We start from the raw sequence: 22471 nt of genomic DNA, 5'->3' as shown, positions 1-22471 counted from the left end.
GCTAGTTCTCTCAAGAACTAAGCCTAAACAAGCACTAAGCACTCTCACAAGTGTGCTTAAGCCTATATGATGTACAATGAAGCTCTATGGTGGTTGGAGATGATCTTTGGCTCTTGTATACTTCCTTGGTTTCCAGCAACCTCAAATGAGCCGTGGGGTGACATATATATAGCCCAACCCGCCAAACTAGCTGTTGGGAAAAAGGCTGACAAAAACCCTTAACGTCAGTTGATCCGACGCTCAACTTTTTGTCATCACCGGTTTAACCGGTGAGTGCATTTTCCAACTAGCCGTTATACTTCAACGGCTACCTCAATCGACCGACGTAATCAACCGGTGAATGTAATATAAACGTCGGTTCAACCGGTGAGTGTAACTTCTTCACCTTCCATGGAAAACCATCCTTCTGGACAACTGCACCGATGTGTTTGACCGGATCAACCGGTGTATGTATTTTTCCTGATCTTCATCTGGCAATGCACCGACGTATGCATTTTCTTCAACGTCGGTTTAACCGGTGAGTGTATCTTCAGTTTCTAGCTTCTGGACAATTACACCGGCGTGTGTCTTTTCCTTATCATCGGTTCAACCGGTGTATTAAATTTCTTCACGGTCTCTTTGATTCTTTTCCTTTGAATTAGGGGCGGCCCTTCGGGCCTAGCTACGCCTATCTTCTCTTTGTCATCACTTGAACCTAAAAGTCTGAGAATGGTCATCTTAACAAACACATTAGTCCAAGTGTTGTGTGTATCATCAATCGCCAAAACAATATATTGAAATATGGCATTAGTCCACTCGGCTTAGGATTAAAAATCTTATATGGCTCTTTGCTGTTCTATAAAGAAGGCCTTGTTATTTGTTTGGTGGCTAGGGGGTGTCATTTTCTCTATCGCGACGCTTTTTAGCTACTTGTATACCTCTATGCAAATTTGGTGCGCATTGCTTCCAACGTCGACAACATTCTAGTGTGGGGTTACAAAACCTTTCCTCATCCGTTTTCTATAGGAATTTTACATGGGGGGAAACAGTTAGAACTATAGCAAATCAAAAGGAATTGAAGCTGCGCTGTCTACGTCTAAATCCCTCACGAAATTGCTATTTGGTTCTTTTTCTCCACCTGTCTAACGGCATCTGGAGTTCAAATTGCTATTTTGGTTTTAGGCTATGTTTAGATCTCAAAATTTTACATTCACATTAAATATTTAAACACATGCATGGAGTATCAAATAAAAATACATGCATGGAGTATCAAATAAAATCTATTTACAAAATTTTTACACGAATGGATTGTAAATCGCGAGATGAATTTAAGAAGACTACTTAATCCATGATTTGCAACAGACAATAACCATCAGTAAATTATGAATTAATTATGTATTAATTAGGTTTATTAGATTTGTCTCGTGATTTACAATCTATTCGTACAAAAAATTACAAATAGTTTTTTTTAGTTTTTTAAATAGTAAGATTCCGTTTTCAAATAGCTGCTGCCATATCGAATCCTACCTGTCAACGACATTCCATAGTAGGAAAGAAAAAAAAGTAAGTAAAGGAACAGGATGGGCTGGCCTACAACGGCTCGTATCTTTGTTGAGTACAGTTTGTTGAGTTGAGCAAGCTGTCTCAAACTCTGACGAAGGAACCTGGTGGACTCTTCTCTTGTCTCTCTGCATCTCTCTCGTCTCCTTCGCCCCCACCAGGCCACCACCTCCAGCCAGCCAGCCGAGAAAAAAAAAAAGCAGTCGGGGGTGATTGGATTGGAGGCTTGGAACTTGGAGCTGGCACCTGGCGGCACAAAGCACAGCAAAGCAAAGCAAAGCACCCGATTCGATTCCTAGGTTAGCCACCCGGCTTTTTTTTTTCCAGCCATCCTTCCATGGCTCTCTTGCTTGATCGATCTTGATTGCCCGCCTCAGAGCTCCTTCCCTCTCCTCTTCTCCTGACTTCTCGCTCTTGCCGGTGGCCGGAGGAGCCGAGGCCGAGCTGGCTGCCCGCCTACCGGCCGGCCGGCGTTGTGGTCGATCGGGTTAGGCAAGCAATTTCGCACGGCAATTGAGCCAGCGCGGCGATTGGTTGAGCCGTCTTCCACCATTGCGCCGGCAGCAGCCGGTCTTGCCTCGCCAGCAGCGGAAAGGCGCTTTTTTCTTGGGCCATGGCATGCGCGGCGGCGCACATGTTCGCCTACAACGCCACCCTCTGCGCCTGCGACCCCGGGTACTACCTCCGCGCCAGCAGCGGCGGCGGCAACGGCAGCAGCAGCTGCGCGTCGCTGCCGGGCGGCGGCGGGGGCGGCGGCGGGTTCGGCGACTGGCAGGTGGGGTCGGTGGGCGCGACGCGGAACCAGAGCTTCTACTTCCTCACCCCCGTCCTCTCCCTCGACGTCGTCCGACGCCTCACCCAGTCCCAGGCCGTCCTCCTCTGGGTCGCGCTCGCCGCGCTCCTCTCCTGGTTCGCCTTCTGCGCCGGCGCCAGGTTCGCCGGCCAGGACCCCGCCCGCCACAAGAAGCTCTTCGATACCCGGTTCTGGATCAGCCGCCTCGACTGCATCTTCGACAACAACCACTACGCGGTCCGGGCTCCTTAAACCCGCTGCTGCAACATCTCATTGATTCCCTTCCGTTTTTGTTTCCCATTTTTACGTGCAAGATTTCATCTGCAACCAATTTCTTTCGGTTCTCATGAATAATCGGCTTGCATTTTTAATCCGCTTCCCTGCCTCTCTGCTGCTGCTTATTCTTTCCGGTCGGGCCAATCAATTAGGAATTCCCCGCGCTTGTTTGGTTTGCTTCGCCGTCGCGCTTCGGGTTAATCCATCTTTGATTGCTTCGCCACTTTGTACACGCGTTTTGGACGCCTTGGGTTGCTTGGTTTTCATGCCACTTCTGTCGTTGGATTTCTTGGAAATTCCTCTTCCTTTCTGGGTCAACTTGACCTCTCCATTTCTTCTTGCCCTTGACGCTCCTGTGTGGGGCATGAGTCTGCTTTACCTTCCAACCATATGCACATTACACACAAAATTGCGTTGCGTTAGCACTCATCACATGGAACATTTATCTTATTTATTTCTAGTGAAATTCCTTCTTGTGTTTTATCAACTGAAAGTTGTATTATTGTAACTTCTGGAAAACCAGGATGATCAGCAAGTACTGAAGAAAAGAAAAACAGAGCTGGGTGGTACGTTCTCGGTGGCTACCTTGATACTCTTCCTCGGACTAGTCACCGTGTAAGTGATGTTCATAATTTTTCATATTGGCATCAGCTGGTCCTTGATGTTTGGTACTAAAGTTCATGGATTACTTTCTGGTTGATTGTCACAGGCTGCTGTATCAAACCATCAAAAGACGCAATGTTGAAGTACATCGAGTTAAACCAGCTAATGCGCCGGATCTGCTGAACTTTGTGAACGATCTTGAGTTTCACATAACCACAGTCTCAAGCATGTCCTGTGCTCAAGCAGTCGCACCTTCTACAGTAGCAATGGGAACTCCTGGGTTTATGGACTTCAGGGTGCAGCCTCTGTCAACGCTCTTGACCTACAGTTGCCAGAACACGAGCGATGGGCCATCTATTACACTCAAGTGCAATGGCTGCCGAATCCCTCCAAGAGACCACTATGTATCCTGGCAGTTTGTTGACATGCCCAGGCAACCAGCTGCCGCTGTTGGCTTCCAATTTAACCTGACTGCAAAGCAACATGGAGATAACAGTGACGTCAGCTTTGTGAGTGGTACTATAAGATCCAACAATTTCTCTGATGATAATCTGAAGACTTTTAGAGGGCGAGACTCCAATGTGCTCAAGATTCAATTGTTTCCTCAAATATATAACAACCATCATGGCTTGAGGCTCTTGCAGCCACTCCTTCAGGACTTCACTCAAGGTTCTACCTTTTCAGATGTGAATAGCTTAAATGCTTCCCTGCAGAACCCTAGTGACGGATTGATAAATACTACGCTCTACATAAGTTATCTTTCTGACTATATCGTGGAGATCAACAATGAAAGTGTGTTAGGCCCAGGTGAGCATTTCATGAAGCCAAGCCTGACTTGTTTGAGTGTGTATATCACATAATTTATGATTCTGGTCTATGTAGCAGCAGATTTTTTATTTTCTCATGGATGACTTGTGGAACATGATATCAATGTAACTACAGCTCACATTACTAATGCCTAGAGCCTGGATTGTTTAGGTTTAGACCATGACGTGTAATGTTGTTTAGCTGTTTGAAGTATTAGTTCATGTATTTATAGTTTACCATGTAGGAAATTTTGTTCCAAATTGTTATTGGTCTCGTTTAGTAGAGCAATAATGCATAGCTTTCTGAAATTAACTCAATCCTGTACATGGTATAGTAACTCATCCATCACTGCTTCTCCAGCTCTGAAAATACTTCATCCAGAAGCACATTTTATATTGTTTCTGTAGGTTGATTTAACCAGAAGCATGCATTAGCCATTAGGTCAATTCTGTAGGTTGATTTCCTACGTCCTTGAAAATTAAAATAACCATAAAGCATAATGAAGCGATAGAGAAGACCTCAGTTATATACTTCTTTGGTAGTACTGTTGGCCCATATGAAAATATTGTCTCAAATGCTCAACAGAATTCACTACCAGTCATAGAAGTTATCAAGTAGAACTTGAGCTAATAATCTGTGTACTTCCACTTCATTTCTCACATTTAATAGTAGCTGTTATCTGCAGTTAGTATAATTGCAAGTATTGGTGGCCTGTATGCCTTCAGTGTGGCAATTTTCCTGTGCCTCATGGCTCAAGTAAGTCATCCTACCTGTATTTGTGGTTATATTATGTCAATAATTTGCCATTATTTTTATTTGTCAGTGAATCTATACATATCATGTTACATGTTAGTCTAAAACTTTAATATGGAATTTTGATTTCTTTAAATCCCATTGCAATTTATTGGTGTGTTTCAAATTCATCGATACAGCTATTATTATTCACATACTCACACTCAAACCACGCAAAACTTCTGTCCCTTCATTTTACTGAAACGAAGGTGTCGGTACCCCAGGACTGGGGTACCCCCTCTTGCTGTGTCTAGGCAAGAAGAGTTTTGTAGTTATCCTTAACTACATCCAGCAGCCGAACCCCTGCGGTCCGGAAGCCCCGTTCACCCGGCAACGGTCCCGGACCCGTCCTCTGGTTGGGAAAGGTCCGGAAGCACCACGTGTTCCGGAAAAAGCAGGCGCTCAGCCCGAACAGCCGGAGGGCTCCGGACCTCCTGTAGAGGTCCGGATCCCCACGGGATCCCGGACCCCCCTTGGGGTCTCGGACCCCTGTATAGTAGCCGGACCCCTCGCCAAGGGAAGGAATCGACACCCCGCCTCGGGGTGGTCCGGAGCTGACACGTGTCTACAAGCACAGACACGTATACAAGGTCGCTTGGTCTCCATACCAAGCCTCACCCACCGCTGCATTCATTGTGGTAGGGGAACGTCCGCGTTGATGCAGCAGAAGCCGAGGCGATTCTTTGACCAGGGGGCACTATTGATCGCATATTACCAAGGTGCATAGTGGAGCTGCTGGCGCCGCCCACGCCGCGCCTGTCAGTCTGCCATAACAGATGGATACGACGGCTCGGCTTCACCCATTATGACGCCTACATAATAGCCTCAACAGGTCACGCCGCAAGCTACGTTCCCCCAACGGGCACCTTGCTGACGGGACAAGAGAAGACCGCCCTTCGTCAGAGGGCTAGCAGGGCATGGAAGCGTATCGGAGGAAAGATTCGCAACCACTGTAGCCATTTGAATACTCTGCGCAGTATGCTGTGCAGTCACGTTGGGCCCACTTGTCGGGGCCCCAACGTCCTATGTATCCGCACCCCTTGGTCTATAAAAGGGGGCGCCCGCTAGAAGAAAAACTCAGGCTGGGTGAAAGCCAAGGCCCGGCAGAGGATAGATTCATACACAACCAAGATCAATACCACACACAGTGGACGTAGGGTATTACGCTTCGGCGGCCCGAACCACTCTAAATCGTGTGTTCTTGTGTGCTTGTCTCAGAGCTAGATCAGCCCAATCGCCTAATACCTTCCCGAGTACTCCCTCTCTAGGAATAGGCGGGTGCGTTCCGCCACCCGGCTGTGGGTACCCTAGAAACCCCGCGACATTTGGCGCCGTCCGTGGGGAAGGTCAGGCGCTGGCTGGATCTTCAGGCTTCTAGGGCTGTGTTCATCCTCTGCAACGGCGAACGAGAAGATGAAGGAAGGCGGGGCGTCACCTACGCCACATGCCATGGCACTAGGGCGCCAACGCCCACGGTGCGGGGGCGCACGGCAGCGGCGTTTGTTGTGCGTCGCCACTGCGACACCTCAGAGCCGGCGCGGCAACGCACAGTGGAGGCGCCGCTGGGCGCTGCCGCCCCTACGTCGGCTCAAGGTTTTCTCTCAAGCAACGGCCATGCTTCCTCTCCGGCGGCATGACGTCGGCTCAAGGTTTTCTCTCAACATGGAGCCTGGAGCCGACGGCCATCCCGGAGGAAGTTGGCCGTGTCGTCCTGCCGTCGCCAGCACCGCCCGAGGAGCTTGGTGCTGCTGCAGACAGGGTCCCGCCGCCAGGCGCGGGGGCCCCTGGCGCTAGCACCAAGGACAAGCCGGCGAACGACCGCACCTCTCCGCGCTTCGCACCGATCCTTCTGCTGCGCAAGGGCGTCTGGCTTCCATCGGCAGACGACGAAGGCGGGGGGGGGGGCCTCTCCCATTCAAAGCCAAAGAATTTGTCTCATGCTACCTAAGCATATGACAGCTCTTAGGCAAGGAGTAGCCCCCCCCCGAGCTCCCAAGGTGATGCTGGATGATGCAGTTCAGGCACATCCATGGCGCCTTCACCTCCGACGACCATGAAGAACCCAGGAGTAGTGGTACCACTTCCAATCAGAGAAGGACATGCTGTATAGAATGCAGCCAAAGGTTACTCCTAAAATAGGACTGAGAAAATTCCTCCTTTGTAATAACGTGGCGCCTACGTGTGAGTCCAGAGCGGTCAAGGCCCGACCTTGTAACCCCGACCTCTGGCCCTATCGCACAAACAGGCAAGCTACGGTCCGGAGCGGTAGAGGTCCAACCTCGTAATCCCGACCTCTGATGTATACCGTGACAACCACAATAATAAAGGAGATTTTCTTTCTCAGTTTTATCTAGGCTCCACCTTGATTACATTTATTCGCCTTGGTTTAGCTATTTCTTTCCTCTGAAACGGAATCTTCTTATTATTGCTAACAATCCAAGATAAGTTGCTGGCTTGTGGCCAGGTGGGGACACCCCTTCATGCTGGAAGGAAGTTCGGACCCCTAAGGACCTGGTCCGGAGAAGTAGTACCCGTATCCTGGGGTAGAGAAGCTCCGCGTAGCTTAGCCTGGTAATGTACCCTAAGTTTACGTACTTCACTACCCTGTTACAAGTACTCTAGTATCCGAGAACTGCTGTCTTTAGAAGTCCCGAGCTCCCCTCTAGTATAAGGCTTGGTTTCTCGCACCTTACTCTCAGATCCGGTGATATATTTCATCGGATCGTCAGCAACGACTCCCCACGGTCGCCAAGAGCCCGGTCTGGGAAGTGGCGCTTGCTCCCTGAGCGATCCAAGGTCCGCGTAGCTGCTTAGCTTGGTTCCGCACCCTAAGGCTACACCTTCGTCGCCCTGCGGAGAGCGCTCCAGAACCTGAACCAGGCAACCGGTGTACCGGCCTCAGGGGTCTGGGGCACCCGCTCTTGACATGAGCACACCGACGCAATCAAGTTTGCGTGGAAACACATCACGATAGTAGGGCCCACCCGCGGGTTCGTATCTCTCCCGAGGTGGGCCCGGGGGCCACTGTCGGTACCCCAGGACTGGGGTACCCCCTCTTGCTGTGTCTAGGCAAGAAGAGCTTTGTAGTTATCCTTAACTACATCCAGCAGCCGAACCCCTGCGGTCCGGAAACCCCGTTCACCCGGCAACGGTCCCGGACCCGTCCTCTGGTTGGGAAAGGTCCGGAAGCACCACGTGTTCCGGAAAAAGCAGGCGCTCAGCCCGAACAGCCGGAGGGCTCCGGACCTCCTGTAGAGGTCCGGATCCCCACGGGATCCCGGACCCCCCTTGGGGTCTCGGACCCCTGTATAGTAGCCGGACCCCTCGCCAAGGGAAGGAATCGACACCCCACCTCGGGGTGGTCCGGAGCTGACACGTGTCTACAAGCACAGACACGTATACAAGGTCGCTTGGTCTCCATACCAAGCCTCACCCACCGCTGCATTCATTGTGGTAGGGGAACGTCCGCGTTGATGCAGCAGAAGCCGAGGCGATTCTTTGACCAGGGGGCACTATTGATCGCATATTACCAAGGTGCATAGTGGAGCTGCTGGCGCCGCCCACGCCGCGCCTGTCAGTCTGCCATAACAGATGGATACGACGGCTCGGCTTCACCCATTATGACGCCTACATAATAGTCTCAACAGGTCACGCCGCAAGCTACGTTCCCCCAACGGGCACCTTGCTGACGGGACAAGAGAAGACCGCCCTTCGTCAGAGGGCTAGCAGGGCATGGAAGCGTATCGGAGGAAAGATTCGCAACCACTATAGCCATTTGAATACTCTGCGCAGTATGCTGTGCAGTCACGTTGGGCCCACTTGTCGGGCCCCAACGTCCTATGTATCCGCACCCCTTGGTCTATAAAAGGGGGCGCCCGCTAGAAGAAAAACTCAGGCTGGGTGAAAGTCAAGGCCCGACAGAGGATAGATTCATACACAACCAAGATCAATACCACACACAGTGGACGTAGGGTATTACGCTTCGGCGGCCCGAACCACTCTAAATCGTGTGTTCTTGTGTGATTGTCTCAGAGCTAGATCAGCCCAATCGCCTAATACCTTCCCGAGTACTCCCTCTCTGGGAATAGGCGGGTGCGTTCCGCCACCCGGCTGTGGGTACCCTAGAAACCCCGCGACAGAAGGAATAACAGCGTCAACAATGAGTTAGCATGCAAACTGTGCATAATTAACAAGTTGACATTTCAGTGTGAAGGAAGGATAAAGAAGCTCCGTGATGAGGATACCAGAATGCTGAAAATTTTGAGCAAACAACGTGCTCAGCAAAATTGGGACAAGGTAAAGCATTTCATGATCCAAGGATGAGCACTATATCTATCCAGCTGCCTGTTTGATCAACAAGCCATATTGATCTCCCTGGTAACAGGTGCGGAAGTTTGTCATGTACACCTGGGGTCCTAGCAACTTGGATCCGACTGATAGAAGCGGCAAGTGGCCTGAAGGTTCAGTGATGGATTCCCTCCACGGATCCTTCCACAAGAGAAGAAAACCTATCAAAAGGGGAACCTCCAATGGGAGTAAACCTAAGAAGCCTGCTGATATGGTATAGTGTTTATTCTTCTTCAGTAGATCATATATCAGGCATGTTGTGCGGTTGGATATGTTTGCACAAGTATGTACTCTGCGCAGCTTAGGAGCGTTTATTTCTTCTCCCATTCAATTTGCTTAATGCTGCTCATGCTATGCTTTTAGAGTTTCGTTTAAACTTCCTGAGGAATAAATTTGTGCAATGGTACTGACACAGGCAATTGAAATCGAAAGAGTTGGAGAGATACAACAGCCAAGCAGTTCTAGATAGACTTGATGGATGGATGTTCTGTTTGCAATGGTTCATTTTAATTATAATGCTTTAACTCATACACACAGCTGTTTTGCATAGATATGCCCTATCCCTTTGCATAATTCTGAATGAAACCTTTTTTCTGCGGCTGCAGCATCTGTGATCACGACGTTTCCGACATGACCATGCTTCCGGAGAGGGTTGTCTATATCAAGAATGTAGTTAGAGACAAGTGGCAATTGTACAGAGTGAGGTTGCAGGGCTGTAGCATCAGGGTTGGGGATGCTGCTGGTTAGGAAGCGAGAGATGGGGAATTGCATTGCCGTTTTAAGTTGGAGCTGGCTGCTTCAGAGGTCTGTGTCCCCCTTTGATTTCTTAGACGGGATTGCTATTCTTTTCTTGAGTTGTAGATGTTGATCGGTGATCATCGATGTCTGTATTTGATTGAAGCACTTCCTTTAATCTCCCTTGATGTCAATTGCAATTTGGAAATTAGGAAGAGAAGAGGAAACACAGCTCTTATTCTTTTTTATTTATGCAATGGATAATTAATTGTTTTGTTTCTTCAATAATTTATCCAGGCGTTTTGTGAATGTTGTTGGGTTCATTGTTCTTTTAGCTCCACATTTTGCTGCTTAATGTCTCAATTTGAATGTGAGAAAAAAATCATATTATTTGTATTTGTATTTTCAAAATTAATTTTCTTTGGGCAAACATCTTCTTGGACTCATTTAGGGAAGTATTTCATACTTACAGAGTTCTCTTTATTTCAAAACCGAGTAGAGGCAGAAGGACAACATTGTGTTTTCTTTTGAGAGGCCTTTCATACCTTTTCTTTTTTTTAGATGGGTATAGCGCCCGGTTCTATAGCCACCCAACAACCAAGTACGAACAAAACAAGGTGAGCGTTAATCTAAAAAAAAAAACAAGTTGAGCGTTTCAAAAAAAAAACGAGTTGAGAAACCACCCCAATTAGTATGGGCCCCTGATCAAAATAGAAAAATAAGATGGGCCCATTATTTCCGGAGAAAATGGCTGGGCTTAAAGGCCCAGAACCCACCCTCCCGGGCTGCGGCTATGAGATGTCCGTCCAGCAGCTGAGCGGACAGCCGTCGGATCCGAAACCCTAGCCCGGGAGGCATTCCCCTATTAAAACCCGCCTCTCTCACCCGCCGCGAGCCGAGTTCGCGCTAGGGTTTCCTCGCTCCCTGCCGCCGCCGCCTCCTAGCCGCACGCAGCCGCCGCAGCAGCGCGTCCCTCCCTCGTTCTCGGCCATGGCGGAGGTGGAGCAGCAGCAGCAGGATGTGAAGCTCTTCAACCGCTGGACCTTTGAAGATGTCCAGGTACGCGAATGGCTCCCCCATCCCTCCCGCTACGATTCTCTAGCCGCCGCCTCCTGCTGCTGCGAGAGGAGGACTGAACTGTCGCATTGGCATCCCCAGGTGAACGATATCTCGCTGAACGACTACCTGGCGGTGTCGTCGACGAAGCACGCGACGTACCTGCCGCACACCGCGGGGCGCTACTCGAAGAAGCGTTTCCGCAAGGCGCAGTGCCCCATCGTCGAGCGCCTCACCAACTCGCTCATGATGCACGGCCGCAACAACGGCAAGAAGGTCATGGCCGTCCGCATCATCAAGCACACCCTGGAGATCATTCACCTGCTCACCGACGCCAACCCCATCCAGGTCGTCGTCGACGCTATTATCAACAGGTACCGTTTGACTCTCTTGCCTTCACTCCCTCTGATTCGTTGTTCCGGGCCTCTTCGTCTAATAACTGCTGCAGTGTAGTGTGACTATCTGTTTGTTCCTTTTGGACTCTGATGTCATCAAATTATCACTTGTTTCCTGGTTCGGCTCGGTTATTTGATAACTTAGTTCCATGATGGTTAGTTGATTGTCTCTGGTAGCATAATCTAGGACAACTGCTGAGCATTTTAAATTCAAAATGGGACAAATGCCGAGCTGTTTAAATTCAAAATGAGGAGCATAGCGCTACGAGTGTGTGACATTGAGAGTAGTCAAGACTGATAGTTGATTAATTTGATGATTCACTTGTTGCCAATCTAATAGTCTGGTGTGTCATCCTCTGTTTTCAAGGCGTCGCCTAGGCGACAAGGCGGTGGCGGCTCGCCTTGCTTAAGGTCTCGCCTTAGCCCGCCTTAGCCCGCCTAGGCGTCGCCTAGGCGATAAGGCGGTGGTGGATCGCCTCGCCTTACCGCTTTAAAAACATAGGTGTCATCTCAGAGTATTTTCACCCTTTTGTTATGGTGCTTGTTAATTGCTCTGGCGTTGTTAAATTTTGTTGAGACTGTTTAGCTATCAGACGTTTGGAGAGTTGGTAGTTTAGAGATTTCAAACTAACATGGCTTGCCACTGTCGTCTTGCAGTGGGCCACGTGAGGATGCCACCCGAATTGGTTCTGCTGGTGTTGTGAGGAGGCAGGCTGTTGATATCTCGCCCCTGAGGAGGGTGAACCAGGCCATCTACCTCCTAACCACTGGAGCCCGGGAGAGTGCTTTCAGGAACATCAAGACCATTGCTGAATGCCTTGCAGATGAGTTGATCAATGCTGCTAAGGGCTCATCCAACAGGTATACCGAGTTCATTTATGTTTTTTTTTGTTTCCTATCTTCATGTTTTGAGTCAACCCATGCAATCTGAATCTGTCCTCATTTGTGATGATTCTTGTTGCAGCTATGCCATAAAGAAGAAGGATGAGATTGAGCGTGTTGCCAAGGCCAACCGTTGAGTGAAGCTTGTGTATCGTGGTGCAATGGAGTCCTTGTTATATCGTTGGCAGTTGTTTTGGTTGTTTTACCTGATGTTTAGACATTTTGAGACCTAGCTAAGGTTTTGCTTTGAATGAACAATGGAAAATACTGAGAGATGTAGTTGTTTGGGGGCAGAAATGCCATGTGCCTGATTTATTGAATACCAGCTCTTGTTCTTATAAGCTTGAATTCTTTGATGCATGAGAGTGCTGGTGAACTTTTTTTGTCATGATGCACATTTGGGCTTGCTAGTGTTTAGACATCCGCAGCTGCACACAGATAACGTTTTACTCTTGTTTTGCCCATTGCCTGTTCTCTGTTTTTGGTTATGTTCTAGGCTTATGGCGATCATATCTGCTGTTGAATTGTGTGGATTGTATTGGTTGATTTTGTGTGTTTTGTGACTGATGCGAGTTGTACAATGTACTGGTAAAGGCATGATTCTGTCTATTCGTTTGATGCTAGTTTGAAGCTACTGTAACCCACCAAACTTCGCTTTTTAAGACTTCGGTTCAATAGCTATATTTTGGCAATTTTTTTTAAAAAATATCGCTATGTAGTTCGGTTTGAAGCAAGTGAAGCCTCTCTGCAAGTTCTGAAGCTGGCCCATGCTCATGCTTCTTGGTTTGAAGCGAGTTGGGCAGATGGTGAGCTTGGTGTCCATGATGGTTTCAAGAAAGGACTTCTGAAGAAATAATAGTGCCCCAGGATTCTTCCAAACATTAAACTTGCTAGATCCCGAAACTAAATTGTCCATGATGGTTTCAAGAAAGGACTTCTGAAGAAATAATAGTGCCCCAGGATTCTTCCAAACATTAAACTCGCTAGATCCCGAAACTAAATTGTTCTGTTGCAGCGTGAAACCTGTTTCTTGTTCGAAGAAATCATGTGTCAAAGCTCACGTGAGACCAACTACGAGCCGGTAGGTGTCCAATTTCAATGCAAACGGATCAATAGGGTGCAATCGGATCACGGGGAGATGAAAACGGCCCCTAGGTGAAAATGACTTGGATATGTTGTGCTATAGCTTACGGGAGGAAAAAAGACGGATCTATGGGTGACCAGAAAAGAAATAGCCGAATTTCAATGGAAAATTGCTCTGCTCATCAGGTGACAGTGATACTGCATGATGGTAATATCATTTTCCCCCTAATTTGACACAAAAATGACATGAAGCCTACCTCCTAGCATGTATTTGCCTTCACTATGTGCTCATGGCACTCTTAAGAGTACCTATTGATTCATCACTAAACAAAAACTAAGAATAGCCACGATGATCCAATGACACTCGAATTGGTGCTCGATACAAATACTACTTTGAGTACCAGATGCATTGCATACCTCATAGCTATATAGAAGTTCATGGGCTCATGGCGGTGGCAAGAAGAATAAAGATCGCAAAAGCAATGGCAAAAACTGAAAGCGGTCAAGCACAATGGAACTAGAAAATTAGAGCCCCTCTTAATTGATAAAATAAAACAAAAACCATTCCATGGACACCCACTGTGCTGATACCGTGGCTTATTATCAAAGTGTATTAGTCTATACTATAATAGTTGAAACAATTGAAACCTTTTCTCACCAAGATTAGTCCCACCGTACCCCTCACGGAGGTCCTACTTGTCAGGCCAAAAAGTTTGACGAAAGGGGGTGGAGACCCATTTTTTGATAGAGGGAAAATGGTTCTACCAAAAAGCTAATACTTTTTACACTAAAAATTCTACCATACCCACCCACCCTATCCGATAACGCTTTCCAATTGTTTGGATTGGCAATTCCTCCCTTTTAGCAATCAACGATGACTCCTTCCATTAGTTTTGATTGACAATCACGGCTGACACCTCTCTTCCATTTGTTTTGGATTGGCAATGACACATCTTTCCATTCATTTGGATTGATTATTCCTTTTTCTTGGCAATCACCGCAGGAACCTCTTTCCATTCATTTTGATTGAAGATACACGAATTCATGTACAAGATGTCACAATTTTATAAATAAACTTGAATGATCCTTGGACGTGCAGCTGTGGCTTCCGTTGGATCCTTAGACTTGAATGATTTTGATTCGTATAGTACAAGGGAGCTTTGCTTCGATTCAAGGTAGGCATAATTTACTATGCTGCATGCTTTGCTTTGAGATTTATTTGCACGCAAGGAATCATGCATGGTGTGATAGTACTTCATTTTATATAAGTGAATAAGTGATACTTATGTAAGTTGGAACTTTTATATCCATAAATATAAATATATGCATATCAGATACACCCCAACGGATGCATCAAAAAAATATATACCAATCTTTTCTCCAAAACTCATGTTTTTTTTCACCTAGCCTTCTACGTGTACCCACATAGCGTACGTGCTTCTTGATGCACTTTGCATTCCGTAATTAGTTTTTTTAGTAGAATTTAGTTGTTTTAGTAATCGATCGATGTAATACAACTTTACTTTGTTGTATCATCAATTTTGAGTCTCATGTTATTTTTAAATATAATTACTCTTTAAACTTGTGCTACTTTTAATATAATTATTCTTTAAACACGTGCCACGGGCACGTGCACCTCTACTAGTTTTTTTTTAACAATGGGAAGTCCAAGCCTTTTCTTTCTTTTCCAAGACAGCCGGTCGTGTTCTTCGGCTCATGTGTCTGTGCCTCCGTGGCCACCAGCAGCAACAGTGGAAGCATTCCCCTTCCCTCTAGTGCGCAAAGGGCCCACGACTGCCTCTCGCCCCGTCTCGATCAGCCCCCGCAGCCGCGTCGCATCGTGTCCGTCCATCCGCGCACCAAGGGCGCCAGCGGCCCGACTCGAGCCGGAGCCGCCAGCAAGCTGACCCGACCGCGCAGGAACGAACAGGGTTCACCTTTTCGTTTTTCTACCGAATCCCGCCAACTCCCGAAAACGAAATTTCGGCCGAAATTTCGCCGAATTTCGCTAATTCCGAACGGAAAGAGAATTCAAAATCAAAAAACGAAATTTCGGTGATTTCGATCGGAAAATGATGTCCGTTGTGATTTTCGTACTGTTTCGGAGGTCAAATGAAAAACTTTTGAATGCCAATTTTGTTCAGTTTTTCGAGATCTACAACTTTTGTTTCAAGAACTTTTTCATTTGAGCAATGGTTTGAAAGTTATTTAATTATTTCAAAAACTACCAATTAAAAGTCTTGTCATTTCATGTGACAACTTCCATTTTCTCTCTTAGGTCTCAACTAGACTTTTATTATTCTTGTTATTGCGGATATGTCTATTAAATTTCAGGGACATTGGTTGATCCAATTGAAAGTTGTTTTAAATCCAGGACAAACATGATTTGAATTGGTTATCAATTCATGTGACAGTGTTTGAATTTTTTTTTGATTCAATTTGTATAGAGAATTCCTAAAATGTAATTTGTATAGAGCGAGGAGGGGTCTGGAGAAATGCCAAGCTGTGTCGGATACTAAAAAAACTATAAATTCTACCTCATTAGACTACAAATAACTTTGTTTTTCAACTAAAATGCAATTTTAGCCTAGCAAATGATTTTAGATTTGAGTGTGTTCTAGTCCTATTTGCTCAGAAGAACACCTAATTTTTTATCATATTTTTTTGAATTTTTTATAAATATTTTTGATTTTTTTATAAATATTTTTAAATTTTTAAATTTGAAAACGAAAAATGGCGAAAAATATCGAAATTTTTAACTAGTGAAAACGAAAAAAAACACCGAATTTCGGCGAAATTCGACCGAAAAGTTACCCTGGGAACGAACCCTACGCCTTGTTCGGCTGGCGGATTCAGCCGGATTCAGCCAGCCACAACAGTATTTTTCTCTCACACAAAATCAGCCTAGCCACCAGCCAACCAGCCAGCCAACAGTATTTTCCTCTCACGCGAAATCAGCCAGCCGAACAAGGCACTAGCCCCAGCTAGCCGTCCCCGCCTGCGACCCATTCCCCGGAGCTGCTGGATCCCCACCCCACCCCACCCTCTCTCCGCCTCCCTCGCGGGTCCCGGCGCACGGCACGGCGGCGGCGGCGGCGGCGGCGGCCACAGAGGCAGCGCTGGGCGAGCGAGCGCTCCGCCAGTGAGGGGCCATGGTGCTCGGCAAGCTCGCCATCGTCATCGGCTCCGGTACGCGCCCTGCCCTCCGCGTGGGGGATCTCCTGTTCCCCGCTTCCTTCGCCTTCCGCCCTGCCCTTGATCTTTCGATTCGGGGGCGCCCTAGGGTTCTTCCGGCTCGCTCTTGCTTCGGCCCCGCGGCGGCTCGGGGAGTGCCTTTTGGGGGACTCGCGTTGCAATCGAAACGATTGGGTTGCTCCCCGCTTCAGGTTAAGCTAGGATGGAGCAGCACTCTGGTGTACCGTCGGCATGCGCTCTTCAATTAGTTTGTGTGTGGGTGTACCTGTGTGCTAGGCGAGCTTAGTTCCTGATTGCATCGCAGTGGATGGATGCAGTCGGACATTGTTGCTAGCTGTGTTACTGTTGCAGCTAGATTGAGTGCTTCAGTGACACACTGACACACTGTGACGCTTCCCTTTTGCAGGAATCGTCGGAACAGTACTGACGGGCGGTGAGTCCAGCCTTCCGGACTTCAGGGATGTAATCTCCGGTGCTTTCAAGGTCTCGTCACCCTCCTCCCTATCCCTCCGTGTTCCTCATTATGATTGAGCTTCTTCCTCCCCTCCTTACGGCCAGCTTACCTCACCTATTTTCTCCTCTCATCTTTAGTTCATGACCAAGGGCGCAAAGAAGGGCAAGGATGGGCCGTCGACCAGCAGTCCGCATACTGCCCAGTTGTTAACTCAGGTTTTTTGCATTACAGTTTCTGCTCTTTCTATGATTGAACACCAGTTGCATGCATCCACTGCAACTACTCATCAATACAAATGCTTCAGGTCAATTATCTCAGAGAAGAGCTGCAGATGCTGTCAAAATCAAATCATGTTGCTATAGTCACTGTTGATGGTAGACCTGGTTAGTGCTTTCAGTGATTTTCCATCCTCTGACAAATTAATTCATACTGTGCATTTATCTTCTTCATGCTATGGTCTTTTACCTGCTGGCCTTTTAGTTTAGCAGGAACCATTGCAGCATCCTAGAATTTTTCTTTTTGACACAGAATGCTTGGTAGTTTATTTTAGGAACAGTTGAATATTCATCATTTAGTTTTCAAGTAACTTCATTGACTTTTGTACCAGTTATAACAAAAATTTTCTTTTGCAGGCCCTGGCGCATATGGTATAACAGCTGTTGTTGTCGGAGCTATTGGCTATTTATTCATTAGATGGAAGGTGCACATTTTGTTTTTTATTTGGCTAAAGGATACTATTGCTAACAAAGATTTTTACATAAGTCTGAATTAGATTGTCCTGCAGGCTGCAATTTTCGTTCTTATCATTTCAAGCCAATGCAACTCCCACTGTGCCATTTGATATTTTGGCCATTGTCAATTCCATCAGAGCTAACTCTATGATTACAGGGGTGGAAACTTTCTGATATGATGTTTGTGACAAAGCGTGGCTTTTCTGATGTTTGCAATGTAGTGGGGAAACAAGTGGATCAGGTTTCAGAAAGTGTTCATGTAGGTTTCTTCTTCCATATTTCACAGTAATGTTACTATTAGACCTTAAGTTCTGAAATGCATTGTACTGATCTGCATATCTTATTCATATCCCTTGAGCTAAATACCCATACAAATTTATGAAATTTGTTATCTGTATTTATTTGGTCGCCTAGAGTAAAAAACAGACACCTCATTACATTAAAGTCTGTTCAATCAAAATACAGATAACAAATACGCCGGTACACCTTCAAGGTCCTTATAAACCGTTCGTACAATGATTGTTTCCTATATTGTAATGCTTTCTTATGATTCCATACCTTATATTTCTATTCCCAATGTGTCCATATACGTGGCACATTTGATCAGTGCACTAAAGCACACATCATCTACTATCTAGGCAGTCATTTTTCAAATGGAAGTTGACAACCACACCCTCTGCATTAAACAAGGTAGTAAAATATGATTGGTTGGGTTAACATGAGAAAATCGGGAAGTGTGCCTATGAGAGTCAAGTTTTTAGAAACAAAAGTTTTGGTCAGAACTCAGAAGTGCGGAGTACGGGAGTATGCTTATGTCCAGTTTTTTTAAATTGTCTATGTGTGCATATCTCCATCATAGTTTTGATATATACAAATTCTATATTCTTCCACTAAGTGCCTATGCTCTATGTCTAACGGAAAGAAGGAAACAAAACCAATAAGAAAAAGAAAGATTTCTGGGTTTCACAGGATATGCCTCCAGTCATTAAATTAATTTTGTTTTTGTGGTATCATCATTGTTATGGCTGTTGTTGGGATTGAGATCGTGAGGGAGCGGCGGTGCCGCGCTACAGTACCGTGGGAACTGTTCACAGGAGGAGGGCTGCGAGGGCGAGAGAGCGGCGGCTAGGGTTGGGGGGCGCTGGGAACGCCGGCCGCGGGGCTTCGCCCACGGCCGGCAAGAGAGAAGGGATTTCCTTCTAATCTCTTGCTTGATTAGATTGATACATCTCCTCTCCTTATATAGAGAGGTTTACTTGACCCCTAAGCAAGCGACTAATTAACCCTAATGGGCTAAGGCCCAATAGGCCCTTGACTCCTCTAACAATCATCATCTAGATATTATGACTTACTGTTGCAAGTTGCAACCAGAACTAACTTATGTGAAATATTCTGATCAGGCTGCAAAGAGACATCTTGCCGGAAGAATTGATCGTGTAGATTGTAGTTTAGATGAATGCCAAGAAATTACAGAAGCCACAAGGGAAGAGGTTTGAAACTTACCTTTATATTATGCTTTTTATCACGATTTGGTGTAATTCAATGGAGACTGATATGAAATTATTTCATAGGTTACAATCATCCATGGGGATCTAAGTGCCTTCCAGAAGGAAATGGAAACAGTTCATCTTGTAGTTCGAAGCCTGGTAGGTACATTATACCTTTTTGTTCGAGATGACTGATTCACTCCTGCTATCTACAAACTGATTACCTGTTGTGTTGCAGGAGACAAAACTTGGACGCCTAGCTTATACTCAGGTAAGTAGATTTTTACACTACCAGACCTATTTTTCTCCCAGCGACTCGTATATATTTCTAATCTCTTACTGAAATGTCTTAGGATCGCACAACTCGTGGGATATATGACTTATGCGAATTCACTAAAAGATTAGAGCAGAGCCCGAAAGCTGATACTCGTCAGGCAAGTCAACAGTGTACCTGGTTTACTGCTTACTGACCTCATATCTCTTGCGATCCCATACTGCACAAATACAACTTCATTTAAATAAACATGTATGGAGGTGTCCATTTTCGCACATATTCAGGGTGATACCATGCAGTTTAATCAATTTGGCAACTATCTTGTTTCATCTTTATTGATTGATATTCATATGATTTTCAGGTTACATCATCAACTCCTCGTCCTGCTATTGAATCTTCAGAGAGAGTTGCTAAGGTAAAATTACTGATGCACCTTCTTTCAGTTTTTTATAATTTGGATCCTCGTTGATTGATCCTTTGTTTTGTTACCATAGACTGTTTCTTTGCCCCCAACTTTGGAACCAGAGTCTCCTCCAGCCCAGTCACCTAGACCACAGGCACCTAAGGTCAGTTTTGGTTTTTTGTTTGAGAATACAATTGACCTGGCTTGTTCCATCTGATATAATTTGCTTTTGTAGGTTGTGCGCTCTACAACCATGTCTGCATCAGGACTTAATATGCTAGTTGGAACCACAGTGCCACCTAAAAGAGTAAGACCATGATCAACTAAGGCGCTTTGTGATTCTATTTAATTCTGCTCACGGTCTGTTCTGTCTTATGATCACTGTGCACATTGATAGGCATTACTAGTTGTCTATATGCAAATGGTGCTTAGCGCAGTTGCGTATACTCGAGAGCACATTAAAGACAATTGCGTGTTATGTATTGTGATAATATGTTTTGGTTGTAGCACTGCTCAACTAAGTGCACTGTATTTGTCGTCATCTTCCTAACTCTTTAGCGAAGTAACCATGGTTCTTAAGGCGTCGCCTAGGCGTCGCCTAGGGAGGAGGGAGAGGATGAGGGGAAGGATTTCGACGATCTGCGGGGGAAGGTGAACAAGAGGGAGGGGGTGGCGGCCTACCTGAGCATGGTGAGGAAGGTGGGAGAGGGAGCGCCGACGAGCTTCGGCGGCGCGAGGGCCTGTCGACGGCGCGCAGGTCCGGTAGTGGTGTCGCGCGGGGCCAGCGGCGGCGTCTGGCGGAGCAGCAAGGGCGGGCCGGCGGCGGCGTCGCGCGGAGGAGCGACGGCGGGCCGGCGGCGCGAAGGGAGAGGGAGAGCTGAGAGGGCAGAGGGCAACGGCGGCGCGGATGAGGGTTCTGGAGGGTGGGAGCATCGAGTGGGAGAGGGAGGGTGGAGATGCTATTGTTGGGCTGGGCCTAACTGTTGGGCTGCCCTCTTCTTTGCCTTTTTTACTCTTTTTATTTCCTATTTCTTTTCATTTCCTCCCTGTGGCATATGGGTAAGGCGTCGCCTTGCTCGCCTAGGCGTTGCCTCGCCTTGCAGACGGGGTCGCTCGCCGTGCCTCGCCTTAACGCTTTAAGAATAGAGGAAGTAACTATAAGCCTACTCTGATTCTGCTGTGTTGCCACATACTGTAGTAGTGTATTTGCACTTTGGTGTTACATTTCAATCACACAATGGACAAATTTCGTAATAAATAACATGCTGAAACTACTAGGTTTAAGGAATTGTTAGACACAATAATAGCTATAAGAATGTACTTTCTGACTGTGTAACTGTGTTTTCTTCTGTCAAACTTTGACCCTGTGCACATTTCATGTAGTTGGCAAAGTATCGTCTGGTCATAGTGTTTACTTGTAGAGATATTGTGTGCAATCTGATGGTACTAATTTGCATTCATGCATCGATAGAAAGACTAGTTACAATATGTTTGCCTATACTCCAAAGTTGTAGCATAAGTTATGTACTCTTTATATGTGCAGGATCACCAGGGTGTTTTTAGTAGAGCAAGTTCTATGAAGGAAGGGTCCTCTGAGTTACCAAGTGGCGCGCCAAGCACGGCAGAACCGAGCCCCAGGAGATCTGGTAGTTCAACCCTGTTTGGAGGGTTTGGCTTTCTAAGGAGCTACACCAGCTGAGACATATGTGCTCAGTTAGGTAGCTTTCTTATCCAAAAAGGACATCAGCTTATGCTGTATATGTATGTAGGTAGTAGAAAACAGGGCAGTTGCCAAAAGGGACAGCTCCATTTTCCTATTGGGAATTGCGAATTTTGTAGGAACTAGTACCTCGCAGAGCAACGCCTCGATGCCAGGGACTACAACGCAGTTTTAAATTATACTGTTGATCTAGATGTTGGAAGAGAAACATCGTGCCCTGTGGATGGGAGGGGCTGTGTATATTGCAGTGGATTTTGATGTAATTACCTGTGACAGTAGTACCTGAATACATTTTGGGTTAGAAGCATTTGCAACTAAACGTTTTTTTTTGGGGGCTTTGCTACCTGGTGGCTGTTGCATGGACTTGGGTAGCATGCTCGCCAGCTGCATTTCTATATGTTAAAATGCACGCTTCCTCGGTCTCCCATTCGTCCACGTCGGCCGAAAATTTTTGCACCGTCCGATGCACATCCCACGACTCTCCTCCCTTCCGCCGCCGGCCGAACCCCGCCTCCTCCTCCTTCCCACCGCCGTCCTGTCCTCCCCTGCTCTCCTCCCCGCCGCCGACCCACCTCTCCTCCTCCCCGCCATCCCCGTCCCCGGCTGCTGCTGCTGCTCCTCCCCCCTCCCCGCCGCCGACGCTGCAACCAAGCTCGGCGCCGGATGGTAAATCAATGGCTTTAGCTCGAGCTCGCCTCCACTCCGCCGGCGGTGAACCCTCCCCGGCCAGATCTAGCCGGCCGCCGCTCCTCCACCCCTCCCCGCTGCCGGATCCGGCGGCGGCGCCCGCAGATCGGCCGATGGAGGCGCGGATCGAGCGGCGGCGGGCGGAGGCGTGAGCGCGGGCGCGGCTGGAGCTGGGTGGGCGTGCGAGCACGCGGGAGGCGAGCAGCGCGGAG

General features: G+C 47.1%; 3 protein-coding genes across 6 annotated transcripts; all 3 read left to right on the top strand.

Moving 5' to 3' along the window:
- The first annotated feature begins 1646 nt into the window (after window positions 1-1646).
- LOC120676483 lies at window positions 1647-10177 on the top strand. 4 transcript variants are annotated; one of them, XM_039957789.1, is made up of 8 exons: window positions 1650-2569; window positions 3132-3223; window positions 3318-4018; window positions 4704-4774; window positions 9017-9106; window positions 9195-9371; window positions 9573-9656; window positions 9763-10177. In XM_039957789.1, exons 1-7 carry the CDS (start codon window positions 2153-2155, stop codon window positions 9624-9626), a joined length of 1602 nt encoding a protein of 533 aa, XP_039813723.1. In that variant the 5' UTR covers window positions 1650-2152; the 3' UTR covers window positions 9627-9656; window positions 9763-10177. The 4 variants fall into 4 exon arrangements, with proteins under 4 accessions (XP_039813726.1, XP_039813723.1, XP_039813725.1 ...); XM_039957791.1 differs by lacking the exon at window positions 9573-9656 and having other exon boundaries at window positions 1651-2569; XM_039957790.1 differs by lacking the exon at window positions 9573-9656 and having other exon boundaries at window positions 1653-2569; window positions 9757-10177.
- Window positions 10178-10759: 582 nt separating this feature from the next.
- Window positions 10760-12585, top strand: LOC120676533 (40S ribosomal protein S5-like). The gene is made up of 4 exons (XM_039957861.1): window positions 10760-10951; window positions 11051-11322; window positions 12001-12204; window positions 12308-12585. The coding sequence occupies exons 1-4, from the start codon at window positions 10883-10885 to the stop codon at window positions 12360-12362; spliced, it is 600 nt and encodes a 199-aa protein (XP_039813795.1). The 5' UTR covers window positions 10760-10882; the 3' UTR covers window positions 12363-12585.
- A 3728-nt stretch (window positions 12586-16313) lies between these two features.
- Window positions 16314-21891, top strand: LOC120676507. Its single transcript, XM_039957833.1, has 14 exons — window positions 16314-16497; window positions 16910-16986; window positions 17095-17172; window positions 17262-17340; window positions 17590-17657; window positions 17846-17947; window positions 19089-19178; window positions 19260-19334; window positions 19414-19446; window positions 19529-19609; window positions 19811-19864; window positions 19944-20015; window positions 20088-20159; window positions 21396-21891. The coding sequence occupies exons 1-14, from the start codon at window positions 16461-16463 to the stop codon at window positions 21549-21551; spliced, it is 1074 nt and encodes a 357-aa protein (XP_039813767.1). The 5' UTR covers window positions 16314-16460; the 3' UTR covers window positions 21552-21891.
- The last annotated feature ends 580 nt before the right edge of the window (window positions 21892-22471 follow it).

This window comes from Panicum virgatum, chromosome 5N, assembly GCF_016808335.1.
Source record: "Panicum virgatum strain AP13 chromosome 5N, P.virgatum_v5, whole genome shotgun sequence".
Lineage (NCBI taxonomy): Eukaryota > Viridiplantae > Streptophyta > Magnoliopsida > Poales > Poaceae > Panicum > Panicum virgatum.
This window is presented reverse-complemented; position numbering and strand designations above follow the sequence as displayed.